Genomic DNA, 13,658 nt, shown 5'->3' with positions numbered 1-13,658 from the left:
GCTCTCTCAGAAATATTCCTACTTCAAAGGATTTCTTGAAGTTATTTCACTGCCACAACAACTTTTATGTTCTCTGGAACAGTTATGAGTCCAAAAGTTTAGTAAAAGGTACATCATCAATATTTCAAGTTATAGGATTTTGTGGACTGAAAAATTCACTTCAGATTGGAGTTACTCTGCTAAATATAGATTGTGGGGAATTCTTGCCAGATGTCTGTTTCATCAAGTCCTGGATAAGGTGGTACTACTCTGGAAAAAACTCTAGCTCAAAGATTAATGCCCCCCCCACCCCGCCAGACTGGACTTGAGTAGTTCATTCATAGAAGAAATGCTGAATGTTAGTAATGGTGATAAACCATGGAGAAAACGCTTACTGCATTAATTCTTTAAAGGGTTGTTACTGAACTATTCTATATTCTCTACACTAGGATTGCTAAAGTTCCAGAGACATTTGTTTCTAAATGATTCAAGTATTTTCATAGATATTAAGCTATGGATTTGTGAAGAATATATGGCATTTTGCTACACTGACCCCTTGTGAAAGTGTAGAAATGAAAAATGGTCTCATGTCATCATACACAAGGACAGCACCAAACTTGTGGTACAATGTTTTAAATAAAAATATTTCAGTGTTTAATAATTTTCATTTAAAGCAAAAAATACAGCTTCTGTATTACTTATCAGTTATGTGATTCAATAGTTCATTTTGCAGCTGTTGTTTTCCCAAATGTTAGAGACACGGAATCTCCTACTGTTTTGCATTTATGATCAAAACGAATTTCCTACTGGCTCTTTACTGAAAAAAAGGCTGCAGATTAGTATTTGAAAAAAAGCATTTTTTTCTTTTCTCAAGGTCAACAACATAGCAATCTCATTACCTGTCGTGGATCGTGCTGAGATTTTTTCAACCTCTGGTGTTTTAGATTTGGCAGGTAATGCCAAGGTTTCATTCTTAGCTAAAAAGTCAAAGAACAAACAATTTACCTCATTTGCAGCGTCCAAAAATACGTCCCTCAATGCATAATCAAGTAGCAGACTAAAAATCTAATCTTGCACTTCCTTCCCCACCAGCCAGTCAACAACTTTATTGTGTGTCTCTAGCAGGAACTAATATAAGTCTTCAAAATTCTTTCTTAGTAACCCTAGATAATTCTTTAAGATCTAAATTGTCATTGACGTGAAGAAAAAAAATCACAACCCAACACTTGGATACATCTCAAGTCATCTGATTGATAAATAGAATTTCTAGAAGGCATAGGTTGCATTGCAAATGCTTCCTGGAATTTTATATTCAAGCACTCCCAATTTTAAAAAATTAATCTATAGAAAATTTCCATTATTATACATGGTAAAAAATGTAATAAGTTATGACATTGAGATTTTAGAAAACCACAAACAACACACATAGGAAACTATGCTATTTGAAAATATTTCTGGTGAAAAATTAAACAGTAAATTGTATTTGAGCCTCATATTGATGTAGATCGTCTCTTTTAATCTCTATGGGAATTCAGTACAAAGAATAAAATAATTTTTTTCCAATTTTCCTCTTTATGCAACTATTTGAGAAACTTCCTTTTAAAATGTGGATGTTCTTTTTCAAAGAAAGAAAAGTAACATTTCTAAGGCTGTGTTCCCCAGCAATTATGGTATTCCCCATTTGAAAGGGTATAATTAGGATTAATTCTATTCAGTTATTTTCCATGTTGAATCATAATATCACCTGCTCATAATATTTTGAAACAGTCTAGTGGCATGAAAGAATTTATGCCCCTTTGGGATACCCTGATCATGCCACCTTGAACCGATTATATAATCCGACAGGATTTTTCAGAGTCCTAAGGCTATATAGAACTTAGATTTCTCAACTTTGGCACTATTGATATTTGAGGCTAGATTATTTTTTGTATGGGTGGCTGGCCTGTATACTGTAGGATGTTGAACAGTATTCTTGGCTTCTACCCATTGGATTCCAACAGTGCTCTCACAAACTTTCGGAATATTTTGTGCTCCGCAGATACCGTTCTACCAACCAAAAGAATCTCCAGGCAATTCTAAATATTCCTTAAGGGACAAAATTGCTCCCTGCTGAAACCTTTAATTGTCACACTCAAAATTCTTTGAACATTCATTTTATAATCTGTAGTTCACTTTATGTTTGTAAAGACCATTTTCTTCTTTTCTGTTAATGTGGGTTCAAAAATATTTATTTAATTCTGATGAGCTTGAAGACAATTAGAAAGTCATCTTTTCCCCAATGTTTATAGAAGCAAATCAGTTTTCAATCTCTACTTGATAAAGGCATACAACAGATTTCTAGATAGCTAATTCTCAGGAGTGATTTAAAATGCCACCAATAAGCGTCATAAATGATAATTTGCAACAAACTGTGTGTTTCTGAAGTTGCAAAGCATGTTTGCACAACAAAATATTTAATAGCATTGTTCAAATTAATTTAGCAAGGCATAAAAAGGAATTTTTAAAAAATCTAGCATAATTTTATAAATTCCATTTTTAAAACGTCTAAATTTTATCAATTTTCCTGACATCTTTTGTGTGAACAATTCTGATTGTCAACACAGAAAAAACATTCAGATCATGAATTTTTCAAGCACTCTGTTCCTATTACTTTCAACATGCACCATAGGAAGTTTTTTAAAATGTAAAATTATAAGGTTTCCTTTCACGATCCCTTGTCTTTCAGTGTCCTCTTCTCCTTCCAGGCCTCCTTCCTGATTAAGAATATCCCATGTTCTCAGTGAGTCCCTGGCTGACCTAGGATCTCTTATTATTTGTTTGTTTAATCATCCAGATCCTAGACTTTCACAGGCAATGCTCTCAATTTCTTTATTCAAAACATGTGCTTAGCTGGCAATCACATTAGCCTAAAATCAGGCTGTTAAGGAAAAAAGGCAAACTACCCCTTCCTAAGAGACATTTGTATTCTTTATATATTACTAATTCCTTTTACAGGCATATTGTTTTTTCTTCTTCCTTTTTTTTTTTTTTTTGGCAGGGTCTCACTCTGTTACCCAGGCTGGAGTGCAGTAGCATGATAATAGCTCACTGCAGCCTCAAACTTCAAACTCCTGGACTCAAGTGAAACAATTCTCCTGCTTCTGCCTCCCTAGTAGTAGCTGGAACTACAAGCACGTGCCACAGCACCTAGCTTATTACTATTATTATTTTGTAAAAATGGGATCTCACTATGTTGCCAGGCTGGTCTTGAACTCTTGAGCTCAAGTGATCCTCCTGCCTCAGCCTCCCAAAGTGCTGAGATTACAAGTGGGAGCCACTGCACCAGGCCATACTGTATATCTATAAATGATATTTTAGACATCAGATAACTTAGTAGATGGGCAGGATATTTGAATGGGGAACTCTTGATATATCAACCCCTGAGCATTCACCCACACTATCTGATGCACAACTGCGATCTTGGCAATAGGAAAGTAAAATGCAATCAGAACACAGCCTAAAACCCAGGAAATTCCTTTTCCTCTATTTCTTCTGTACATTTTTCCATCACAGTTGTTTCCTTTAATTTTTGGCAGGCTAGGTCTTGACTTTGGCAAACCCTTTGTATGTCCCTTAGGGATGTGTGTGTAATCCTAATTTTTTGTTTATATCTCTCATTATTCACACCATGTGTTCTTAGAACAAGCTATTATACTTCTTGATGTCCCATTATGAGCTCTGCTGGAATGAGGATGTTGTTTTTAGGATTTACTACCTCAAAAATACAGCTTTTCTGAGTTGCAGTGATAATTAACTTTAGGGAAGTTTATTTCTCCCTTCATGGCATAAAGGACTGTTTATGTCCACACTTTGCAAAAAACAGTGCTTCTGTGCAGCAAAGAAAGCAATAAACAAAATGAAAAGGCAGTCTATGCATTGAGAGAAAATATTTGCAAACCACATGTATCTGATAAAGGGTTAAGATCCAAAGTATATAAGAAACTTACACAAAATAGCAAAACAAAATAACACAACCACCCTCAACCCCAAATAACCTAATTAAAACATGGGCAAAGGACCTGAATAGACATTTCTCTAAAGAAGACATAAAAAATGGCTAACAGGTATTAAAAAAAAAGTACTCAATGTCACTGATCATCAGGGAAATGCAAAATTAAGACCACACTGAGATATCACCTCACTTCTGTTAGGATGGATATTAAGCAAAACAATAAAAGATAGGTGTTGGCAAGGGTGTGGAGAAAAGGAAATTCTTGTTTACTGTTGGGGTAGAAATTGTAAATTGGTCCAGCTATTATAGAAAATGGTATGAAGTTTCCTCAAAAAATTAAAAATAGAACTACCTTATGACTCAGCAATCCCTCTTCTGGACATACATCCAAAGGAAATGAAATCAGCACCTCATAGAGATATGTGTAGTCCCACATTCACTCCAGCATTGTTCACAACAACCAAAGTATGGAAATGACTTAAATGTTCATGGATGAACGTATAAAGAAATTATGGTACACACACACTGGAGTATTATTCAGCCTTAAAAAAGGAGGTCCTGCCATTTGCAATAACATGGATAAACCTGGAGGATATTATGCTAAATGAAATAAGCCAAGCACAGAAAGAAAAACACTGCATGACTTCACTCATGTGGAATCTAAAAAAAATCACATATATAGAGAATAAAAGTGTTTATGAGGGATGGGATGCAGAGGGGGAAATAGAGAAATGTAGAACAGAGGGTAAAAAGTTGCAGATGCATAGGATGAATAAGACTATAAATCTAATGTAGAAAACAAGAACTATAATTACAATATTGCATATTGGAAAATTAAGATTTTTGGTACTCTTACCACATACACAAATGGTAACTATGCAAGAGGATGGATATTAATTTGCTTGAGTATAGGAACTATTTCACTATGTATACATATAAGAAAACTTCATGTTGCCTGCTTGAAGCATATACAGTAAAACATTTAAAAAATTTTTATACGTAGCTTTTTTTAAGAAACATGGTCTACTAAGTTGGTACATTTGTTGGGTAGGATTCTGCTTTGTTTTATTGGACATTTTCAAACATACTGGCTATCAGTCTCTTCACTGTGTCATATGGTTTGACTGTGTCCACACCCAAATCTCATCTTGAATTCCCACATGTTGTGGGAGGGACCTGGTGGGAGGTGATTGAATCATGGGGGCAGGTCTTTCCCATGCTATTCTCGTGATAGTGAATAAGACTCATGAGATCTGATGGCTTTAAAAACGGGAGTTTGCCTGCACAAGCTCTCTCTTTGCCTGTTGCCATCCATGTAAGACATGACTTGCTCCTCCTTGCCTTCCGTCATAAATGTGAGGCTTCTCCAGCCATGTGAAACTATAAGTCCAATTAAACCTCTTTGTAAATTGCTCAGTCTCGGGTATGTCTTTACCAGCAGTGTGAAAATGGACTAATACAGTGTGTAAGAAATTCTCCATGTGTTAAATTTTCTATGCGTTCTATCTGTTATCATTAGCATCAATACTTTGTCTTGCTCTGTTGCCCAGGCTGGAGTACAGCAGTGCAATCAGAGCTCACTGAAACCTCAAACTCACGGACTTAAGTGATCCTCCTGCCTCAGCCTTCTGAGTAGTTAGGACTACAAGCATGTGCCATCATGCCTGGCTATTTTTTTTATTTTAATATTTTTTTAAAGATGGGGTCTTGCTAGATTACCTATGCTTGTCTTGCATTGCTAAGTCTCAATCGATTCCCTGGCTTCAGCCTCCCCAAGTGCTGGGGTTACAGACATGAACCACCACATCTTGCCCCATGTATTCAATTTAAGATAGGCATTTCCCTCAAAAGCCAAGTTTAAAAACATATTTACTATTTTCATAGTTTTAATTACTTGCGTTTTACTATTTGCATTTAATTTTCTGTATTAAAATCATACTTAATTCTGGACTTTTAGTGAATCATATCAGAAAACCAAAACTAAAAACAAATCACAAGACAAAAATTCACTTTAATTCCTTAAAGAAAGCAAAAATGCTAAATTGGTATTATGGTAGCATGCAGGACTTTAAAACAGTTTTTAAAAGATTAGGAAACATCACTCAAGACTAAGCACTGAGTAACAGACCATGACATCTTCCAGTTCAAAACTGACAGCAATGGTCTGAGAAACGCCCCTGCTCATTTTCTGTCTCCTTCACAAACCCTGCTTTCTGTAGTTTTGATGGACACACTAGGGACCAAATCAATAAGAGATTACAAAAGATACAGTCTCTGGGCAGAGAACAGGAGAATGCAAGAGTCCCGAGCTTTACCTCTTCCAAACACAGATTCACTGAGGGAACTTAATTTGGAAGCATCCTGGCAGCATCACATTTACATGATGTAGGGTTGGGTCACAGGGTTTTATAGCTAAAGGGAAGTGATCAAGTCTGATGTACAAATTAAGAAAATGAAGTCCAGAGTTACTTACCTATTTTCTGGGAAGTAACTCACTCTAGAACTACTAGATATGACTATTTTAAAATAAAAATATAAAGATTGCACAAAATCACAAAGATATATTGGCAAATATTTTCATATCTTACTAAGATGTTGAACCATAAGTTTTGGAAATTTTCCCAAACTTATAACTGGATTGCCTCAGATCAGACAACCAAAAAATGAAAAAAGTTAACTTAAACTTTCAGGTAACACTATTTATGCAAAGTTAAATGTCTGGATATTTGAAAAACACATGAAGAGATACCAATTTCTTTTCAGGTTTTTTAAAAAAATTAAGTAGCTTGACATTATGTGGACAAAACTTCTAAACATCTCTACATGGCCCTATTCCCTAAAGAAGAAAACTGGAAACAAGAAAAATACATCAACATTTGATACCTCATTAGATATGATGTCTTTTTTCCCCCAATAAATCTCCAGGACAGGGAGGGAAAGGGGGAAAGAGGAAATGAGTTATTGGCTTGTGGGATCCGCAGTGTACCAGCAGCTACTTGTCAGGAACATAAAGGGCTTGTTCCCAGTGGATGTATGCTCTTGATAACAGAGAGATCACACCAAGCCCTGGCCTGACCAGAGGGTCTGCCCACCTAGGACCCCAGCCTATTGTCAAGTTTCATGGTATTTTATTGAATTAAAAAATGTTCGGGTTATATCTTATTTATCATTTCTTCTCTCTCTCTCAAAGCCAAAAAAGAGGAAATATCAACAGAAGGGGACAGGTAAGGCCCCCAGTAAGGGAGGAGAAATTAAGTGCCTTATCTGAGGTCCCAGTATGAGCAGGTGCCATGTCTGGGTAACTCACCATCATAGCCCCCAGCAACTTGTGGTTCCAAATAGGGTAATGCATAGTATTTGTTGAATGAATGTTGCCAAACAGGGGCTTAGGCCTCCGTTTCTTTATCCATACAATGTGCTGATTCAATCATATATTAAACATTAAAGTTCATAGCCAGTGCCTAGCTCAGGGAATACATTCTGTATTCTTAAGGCTTGTTCAATTTCTACTGCACTATTTTTTCCAAATTTATTAACAGCCCAAGGCATTCTCTAGAGACATTGGAGGGGTAGTTCTCAAAGTGTGGTTCCTATACCAGCAGTGTCAGTATCACCTGGAAACTTGTCAGAAATGCAAATTCTGGACCTACTGAATCAGTAATTCTGGAGGTGGGTGGGTGGGTGGGTGGGTGGGGGGGGCGGTGGTGCAGCCGTCTTGGTGTTAAGCCCTCCAGGTGCTCCTGATGTTTGATCAAGGTTGAGATTCTCTGCTAAGAGACAATTCAGAGCCTAATTTGATACTCAAATGCAGCAACCAACTCAGCCCAGTGACCTCCACATTTATTCCCCGGCCCCCTTTTAAGTGGATTTTCCGTTTTTTTCTTTTACTGTTATGTTTTAAGGTTTTTTAAACACTGAACTCATAACCGGTTCTTTCTAGAAATAGGAAGCAATATCAATCTCAAGTAAATAATTCTAATGAACCTGAATTTCACATCAATTCTCATTGAAAATACCTAGTCGCCCCTAATATTATAGTAAGTATAATTTAGAATTACTTTATTAGAAAATTATACATATATATTTATATTTTGAAGAATTTCATAAACATTCACTCTTATTTCATACATACAAATATACCTTATATAAATATGTACATATAAAATAACTATTTTCTTATGGAATGTTATTTATAATGAGTACCTCCAACACTCCAACCTCCTTACCTCTACTTTTTTACTTTTAGATCCTCAAACAGCTCATTTGCAAGATTCTTTGGATCTACTAAGAATATCGTGCTAGTACTCAGTCATTGCAAAGTTTAAATACAAAACTTTTCTGCTTACCTAATTGTGTCTTGAGTGCATCTGAAATCTCAAACATTAGGGATGCAGGAAGTTTTACAGTAGTTTCATTAAGACCTGGAATAATAAGATGGACTGCAAGAAAATAGATGTAAATAAGATAAGGGGAAGAAAGTGCATCATGACATAAAATGAAGCTCAGCACATCAGATACTGCAAACTATGAAGCGTAGCACTTATTTTGCTTAGTAAATTTTAACCCAAACTTTAAAACATTGGAAAAAATATGACCATACATTTTAAGTAGAATGTTTTTCATATTTAACCAAACTACTAAAATCCTCTGGCTTTTAACCCATAGACTCAAAATGTAAAATGGCTGCTTAAGATGTGTGGTGAACAATGATCATTATCAATAATAATGATTTTTAAAAGAGCAGTTCGGTCCACTCTGTGGGGCAGGTAGGACAGGTGCCATCATTCCCACTGCACACGTGCTAGAGCTATCTCTTTAACACGCCAAGATAAAGATAGCGTGGCTTGGCTCCTAGCCTGGAATGGACACCAGCCACGATGCTAAACAGTGAAAGGAAGTGAACCACACCAATTAAACAGAACTACTCACACTGCAAAACTCCAGAAAAGCCCTATTCTCAAAAGATAGTCCGATTTGCTTAATCTAGGCATAGATTTCAAGATCCACTCACCTAGTATCACTCCTCCCAAGGGAGCTTTTTCTGGGGATTTAGTTGAATCCTTGTGAGTAACATTCTGAATCACTGTTGAAATACAAAAAGACTGTGTGAGGGGGTGGGAAATACGAGGCAGTAAGAAGCTAGTAATGTGAAGTCATCTGTGCTGGAAAAGCCTTGATCTAACTTTATTAATACAAAGCAACTCAGTGGGCTGGCTATGTAGCCAACAGAAGGGTTGGAAGGCATATCTTACCTTAACACCTGTGCCTTTAACTAATGAAAGGCTATTATTCTATCATAAGGTGTTCCTTTCTAATTACTGGAAAATTTTCTTCCTAACTCTATTCTCTGAAGCCTTCCTTTAGTACTAGCACAAAATGAGGTGACGACCCAGCAATAAAAGTTTAGAAAACTTATTTTCTCAAAGCAGAGTCTTTGAGTAATATCAACACTGACTCTGTTTTGAGAATACACTTGGGATGTTGTGTTTTCTGAAAATGAAGAACTATTTTTTTAAAGGCTCTGTCCCTTCTACCAAGAAGCTTTCTGGAAATAATAGATTTTAATAATTTGAAAAACCAGAAGCCAAAACAAAAACAATCAGATACTGAAGTGAAATGGCATTATAATTCTGGAAATCTGGACGTCTTTACTTTCCTTAAAGTGACCACTAAATCAGCTTTCATTTTCATTCATGAAAATATCCTATCAATGGATTTCTTTGGGTATGACAACTTAATCCTGGGCAAAGCGCCACATATTTAACTTGTTTTAAAAAATTTAATACTTGTGATGGTTGCTTTGTCCTTAGTTGTCTGACCAGTGTGACCAACCCAAGGCTTGGCATATTGGTAAAAGAGCCAAAATTATCCATTAACTTCCAATTTACTAGACCATTATGTTTTCTTTGAGCTTTTTCTAAAAAAAAAAAAAAAAAAAAAAATCAATAAAAAATTTGAGAAAATTTGTGCCATGTTTGATTACCTTAGTTAAAAGTATATTAAAGATTGCTCTAAACACATTTCCAGAGCAGACAAATTACCTTGCTTGATGATTGTTATTGGGATTAGCTTCCTTGGGACATATGCTGGCTGAAAAGAGAAGAAGAAAGTCAGCTTTTCAGTCACTGTGAATCACTTTCTGTTCTTTAAAACATATCAGAAAACTGGAAGTAGCCCTTTCTTGTCTTCAATGAAGTCTCCTGTGACGCTGGTTTAATAGTTGCTGGTGGTGGGGCATGGTAGCTCACGCCTGTAATCCCAGCACTTTGGGAGGCCAAGGCGGGTCAGACCAGCCTGGCCAACATGGTGAAACCCCCATCTCTACTAAAAAAAAAAAAAAAAAATAGCCGGGCATGGTGGCAGGCACCTGTAATCTCAGCTACTCAGGAGGCTGAGGTAGGAGAATTGCTGGAACTTGGGAGGCGGAGGTTGCAATGAGCCGAGATCGTGCCATTGCACTCCAGCCTGGGTGACAACAGCGAGACTCCATCTTAAAAAAAGTTGCTGGTTAGATTGTTAGTACATCCATCTGCCTCTACTTTATTGGATTCACTTGGTTTCCCTCATAAATATCCCAAGGTTTGACAGAAGCAATTTCTTCAGAACTCCCATTAGTTCACTTTACTTAGAAACTGCAATGGAAAGAAACCAAATCTTCTGTATTGAATATTAGTTTATTTTCATTACATTTGAGATATGACACCACCAAATTGCTTTTACAGTTCCTCTCAAAAAGATGCTAAGCTACCTATTATCTTTGAAAACCCATCAAGATCAATTGTTTGAGTGTACCCAGTTGCTGCTGCTGCTGCCGTTACTACAGCTACTACAACCACCATGAGCTCCCAACACCAAGCACTTATTGCTCAAGAAAGCAGAGCAAGGACTCCGATCCAGACATTTCTTATTCCACAGCCTGTACTTTCAACCATTCTGCATGTGTTTATACACGAGGGACCTCAGAATCAGAAGGATGTATCCCAGAGGACTCTGCTTCCTCTCTTCACCCAAATTACCTTAGAAGTCCCACAGGAGGTTCTGATGTCATAAAGGAGCCTGAATTAGCGATGGGTGTAGACTTTAAAGCAGAGTCATTGCTAGATATAATCATGAGGCCAAGGATAAGACAGACTAGAGGGACACAGGGCAGGTGAGCAGAAAGGCAGAAAATTGTATACAGGAGAATTAGAGTTGAGCTGCAAGGGCAAGATTGATGTCCACTTTTTGATACTTGGTTTAGCCTGTATACATGATACAGCTATGGCGGTATGACATATACTAGACCTGCTGATCATCAAGGAGGTGCTGAATATGAGCTGCTTACCACATAGGTGTTTACCTGATTACCAAATCCCTTACAAGGGCAAACACCTAGTAGTGAGCAAAATATACTTTTTGACATACTACCATTTTCATAAGTGATATACCCCTGGTAAAGAAGGGACAATACACCAAGCTTACTGTTGGCTATTTTTCTTGTCTTAAGGTTCTTATGTTCTAAAAAATCACAACAAATAAAAGTTTACTATCCTCAGATTATTTTTTAAAAGGGGTGTCTGCATGCATTGACTCAATGATTTCCTCCTTAGCAACCCAGCCTAAGGAATTAATCAAAGACAGTGTTTATTATCATAATTTAAAATAAATTTATTATCCAAAAGTAGAGGTTTTATTCAATGATAGTTCAAAAATTTCACTTGTATTTAACAAAATGGAAAAATGCAGAAGACAAATAAGTACCAAGGATACAAATTTGCATGCACAGTATAACCCAATTTTATAAATATGTGTATAGAAAAGAGGCCAGAGGGAAATAAATCACCATTTCCTTAAAACAGTGAGTTCTTGTAAGCCAACATTAGTTTCATTTTGTGTACCTTTCTATATTTATCAAATTTCTAATAAGGGCAAATTACATTTATAATCAGAAAAAGTTATTTTAATCAACAATCTGTTTAACTACCACATACGCTTCTGTATGGCAACTGAGCTCATACACTATCGATAACTAGAGGAATGATGCAGATATAATTTAGACATACTCTTTCTTGGCAACAGGAGAGAAATAGTAGGAAGATAAGTATAACTTTCAGCGGGGGACAAAAATTACCAAACTCTCAGCTTTGCAGTTACATGGGCAGGAGGATCCCTTTTGGCTTTATTATAAAGAAAATTAAATGTGAGCACTGCACAGAAATCCTTCCCCAGGGGAGAAAAGCTAGGCCCACCCTTGGCACTCTGCACTCACGAGCCCACCTTAAGAGAAGCCCCAGCAGCTCCTCTGCCTGCACTGTCTAGTTCTCACCTGCCCTGCTCCAGCAAAAGAGTTACCAGCATATAGCCTCTAACTCCTCTGAGAATTTTTATTTGTCCATGTTAAAACAACTTGTATTTTTTGCTATTTTTAAAATCATTTCTTTTTTCATAATTGTATCTATTTCTGGGGTATGATGTGATGTTCTCATCTAAGTGCACAAGGCAGGATGATTAAACTAAGCGAATTACTATATCCGCCTCCTCACTTTTACCGGTCATTTTTTTCTGGCGAGGCATTTGAAATTTATCTTTAGCAATTTGGAACTATACATCAATAGTAACTATGGTCACCCTGCCGTGCAATGGCACTGTAAAGCTTACTCCTCCTGTCTAACTGAAACTTCCTACCCTTTGCCAATATCTCCTCACTGCCCCCTTGCCCCTCACTCTCTGGTAACCACCATTCTACTCTCTGCTTCTATGAGTTTGACACTTCTAAGACTTTTAAATGCTTGGTGTGGCAACCTTCAACTACACGGGAGCTGCCGGGCAGGAGAGCCACGTTTTTTTTCTATGTACCAATTATCATTTTTGTTCGGGCTGGGGCTGCAGCTAGAGGCATTTGAATGGCCTGTCCTCTATTTGCCCTGTCACTTAGTGCACGTTTTGTTGAACGCGAAGTTTTTCCAAGATACTTAACACATTAGAGCAGAAAAGCCTACATGTTGCTGTGCTGACTGAATGGCATTATACCAGTTTAATTTTCCTTGTCGTAATGATTTGTTTTGAACAAACAATTTTTTGAGAAGGACAAATGGAAAATATTCTGCTATTCACATGAATGGAACAAAGTTTCTGAGTTCTTACTCCAGTGTTCAGTTGAAGTGACAAGAACATATGTACAATATGTGCTGCCAAAAATTAAAAAATCATTTAGCTGCAGAATGCAATTTTGTTTTCTAGGCCTAGAAATGCTCTCCTGCTTAATCCACAATCCAAAGACGCACAAGGACTGTACTAATGAGCAAACAGCTGCGTCTCTACAGGTGTGTTTTTAAAGGGCATCGGGGAAGTCCTGTGGTTCACCATGTCTCTGCCAACACCTCTACAATTTCCATTTGGAAATTCACAACGTGAATCCCCTCCTATGTCTTCTTATCAAATAAAAGGGCAGGGAAAAGTTTGTTAACCACACTCACTGCAAAATGAAGTACTGTGATAATTTCCAAGATGTAGTGTTTAACCAATTACAATCCAATTTTGATAGAACTGTTTTATGTACAATGTTTTAAAAAAATATTTCCTTGCCGTCCTTTCCTTACTTTTTCTAGGCTTGTTATTACTAACAACTATTAATGTGTATCAGAGTCACAGGTGCAGACAGTGTGGGGCCTGGAAATGGGAAGGAGGCAGTGACAGCCCCACAGGCTTC

At 36.9% G+C, this 13,658-nt stretch overlaps 1 protein-coding gene across 24 annotated transcripts in view; it reads right to left on the bottom strand.

The window, feature by feature from the left end:
* ABI3BP (ABI family member 3 binding protein) overlaps window positions 1-13,658 on the bottom strand; it is a 245,220-nt gene that overhangs the window by 117,113 nt on the left and 114,449 nt on the right. For all 24 annotated transcript variants that reach the window (XM_050782015.1, XM_050782036.1, XM_050782037.1 and 21 more), the window contains exons 7-10: window positions 10,012-10,060; window positions 8,982-9,053; window positions 8,317-8,409; window positions 879-956 (exon numbers count right to left, since the gene is read on the bottom strand). In XM_050782015.1, coding sequence (XP_050637972.1) covers window positions 879-956; window positions 8,317-8,409; window positions 8,982-9,053; window positions 10,012-10,060 — 292 coding nt within the window. The remainder of the gene's footprint in view (window positions 1-878; window positions 957-8,316; window positions 8,410-8,981; window positions 9,054-10,011; window positions 10,061-13,658) is intronic.

The sequence above is a fragment of the Macaca thibetana genome, chromosome 2 (assembly GCF_024542745.1).
Source record: "Macaca thibetana thibetana isolate TM-01 chromosome 2, ASM2454274v1, whole genome shotgun sequence".
NCBI classification, from domain to species: Eukaryota; Metazoa; Chordata; class Mammalia; order Primates; family Cercopithecidae; genus Macaca; species Macaca thibetana.
The sequence above is the reverse complement of the archived record's forward strand: the minus strand, read 5'-3'. Positions and strand labels throughout refer to the sequence as shown.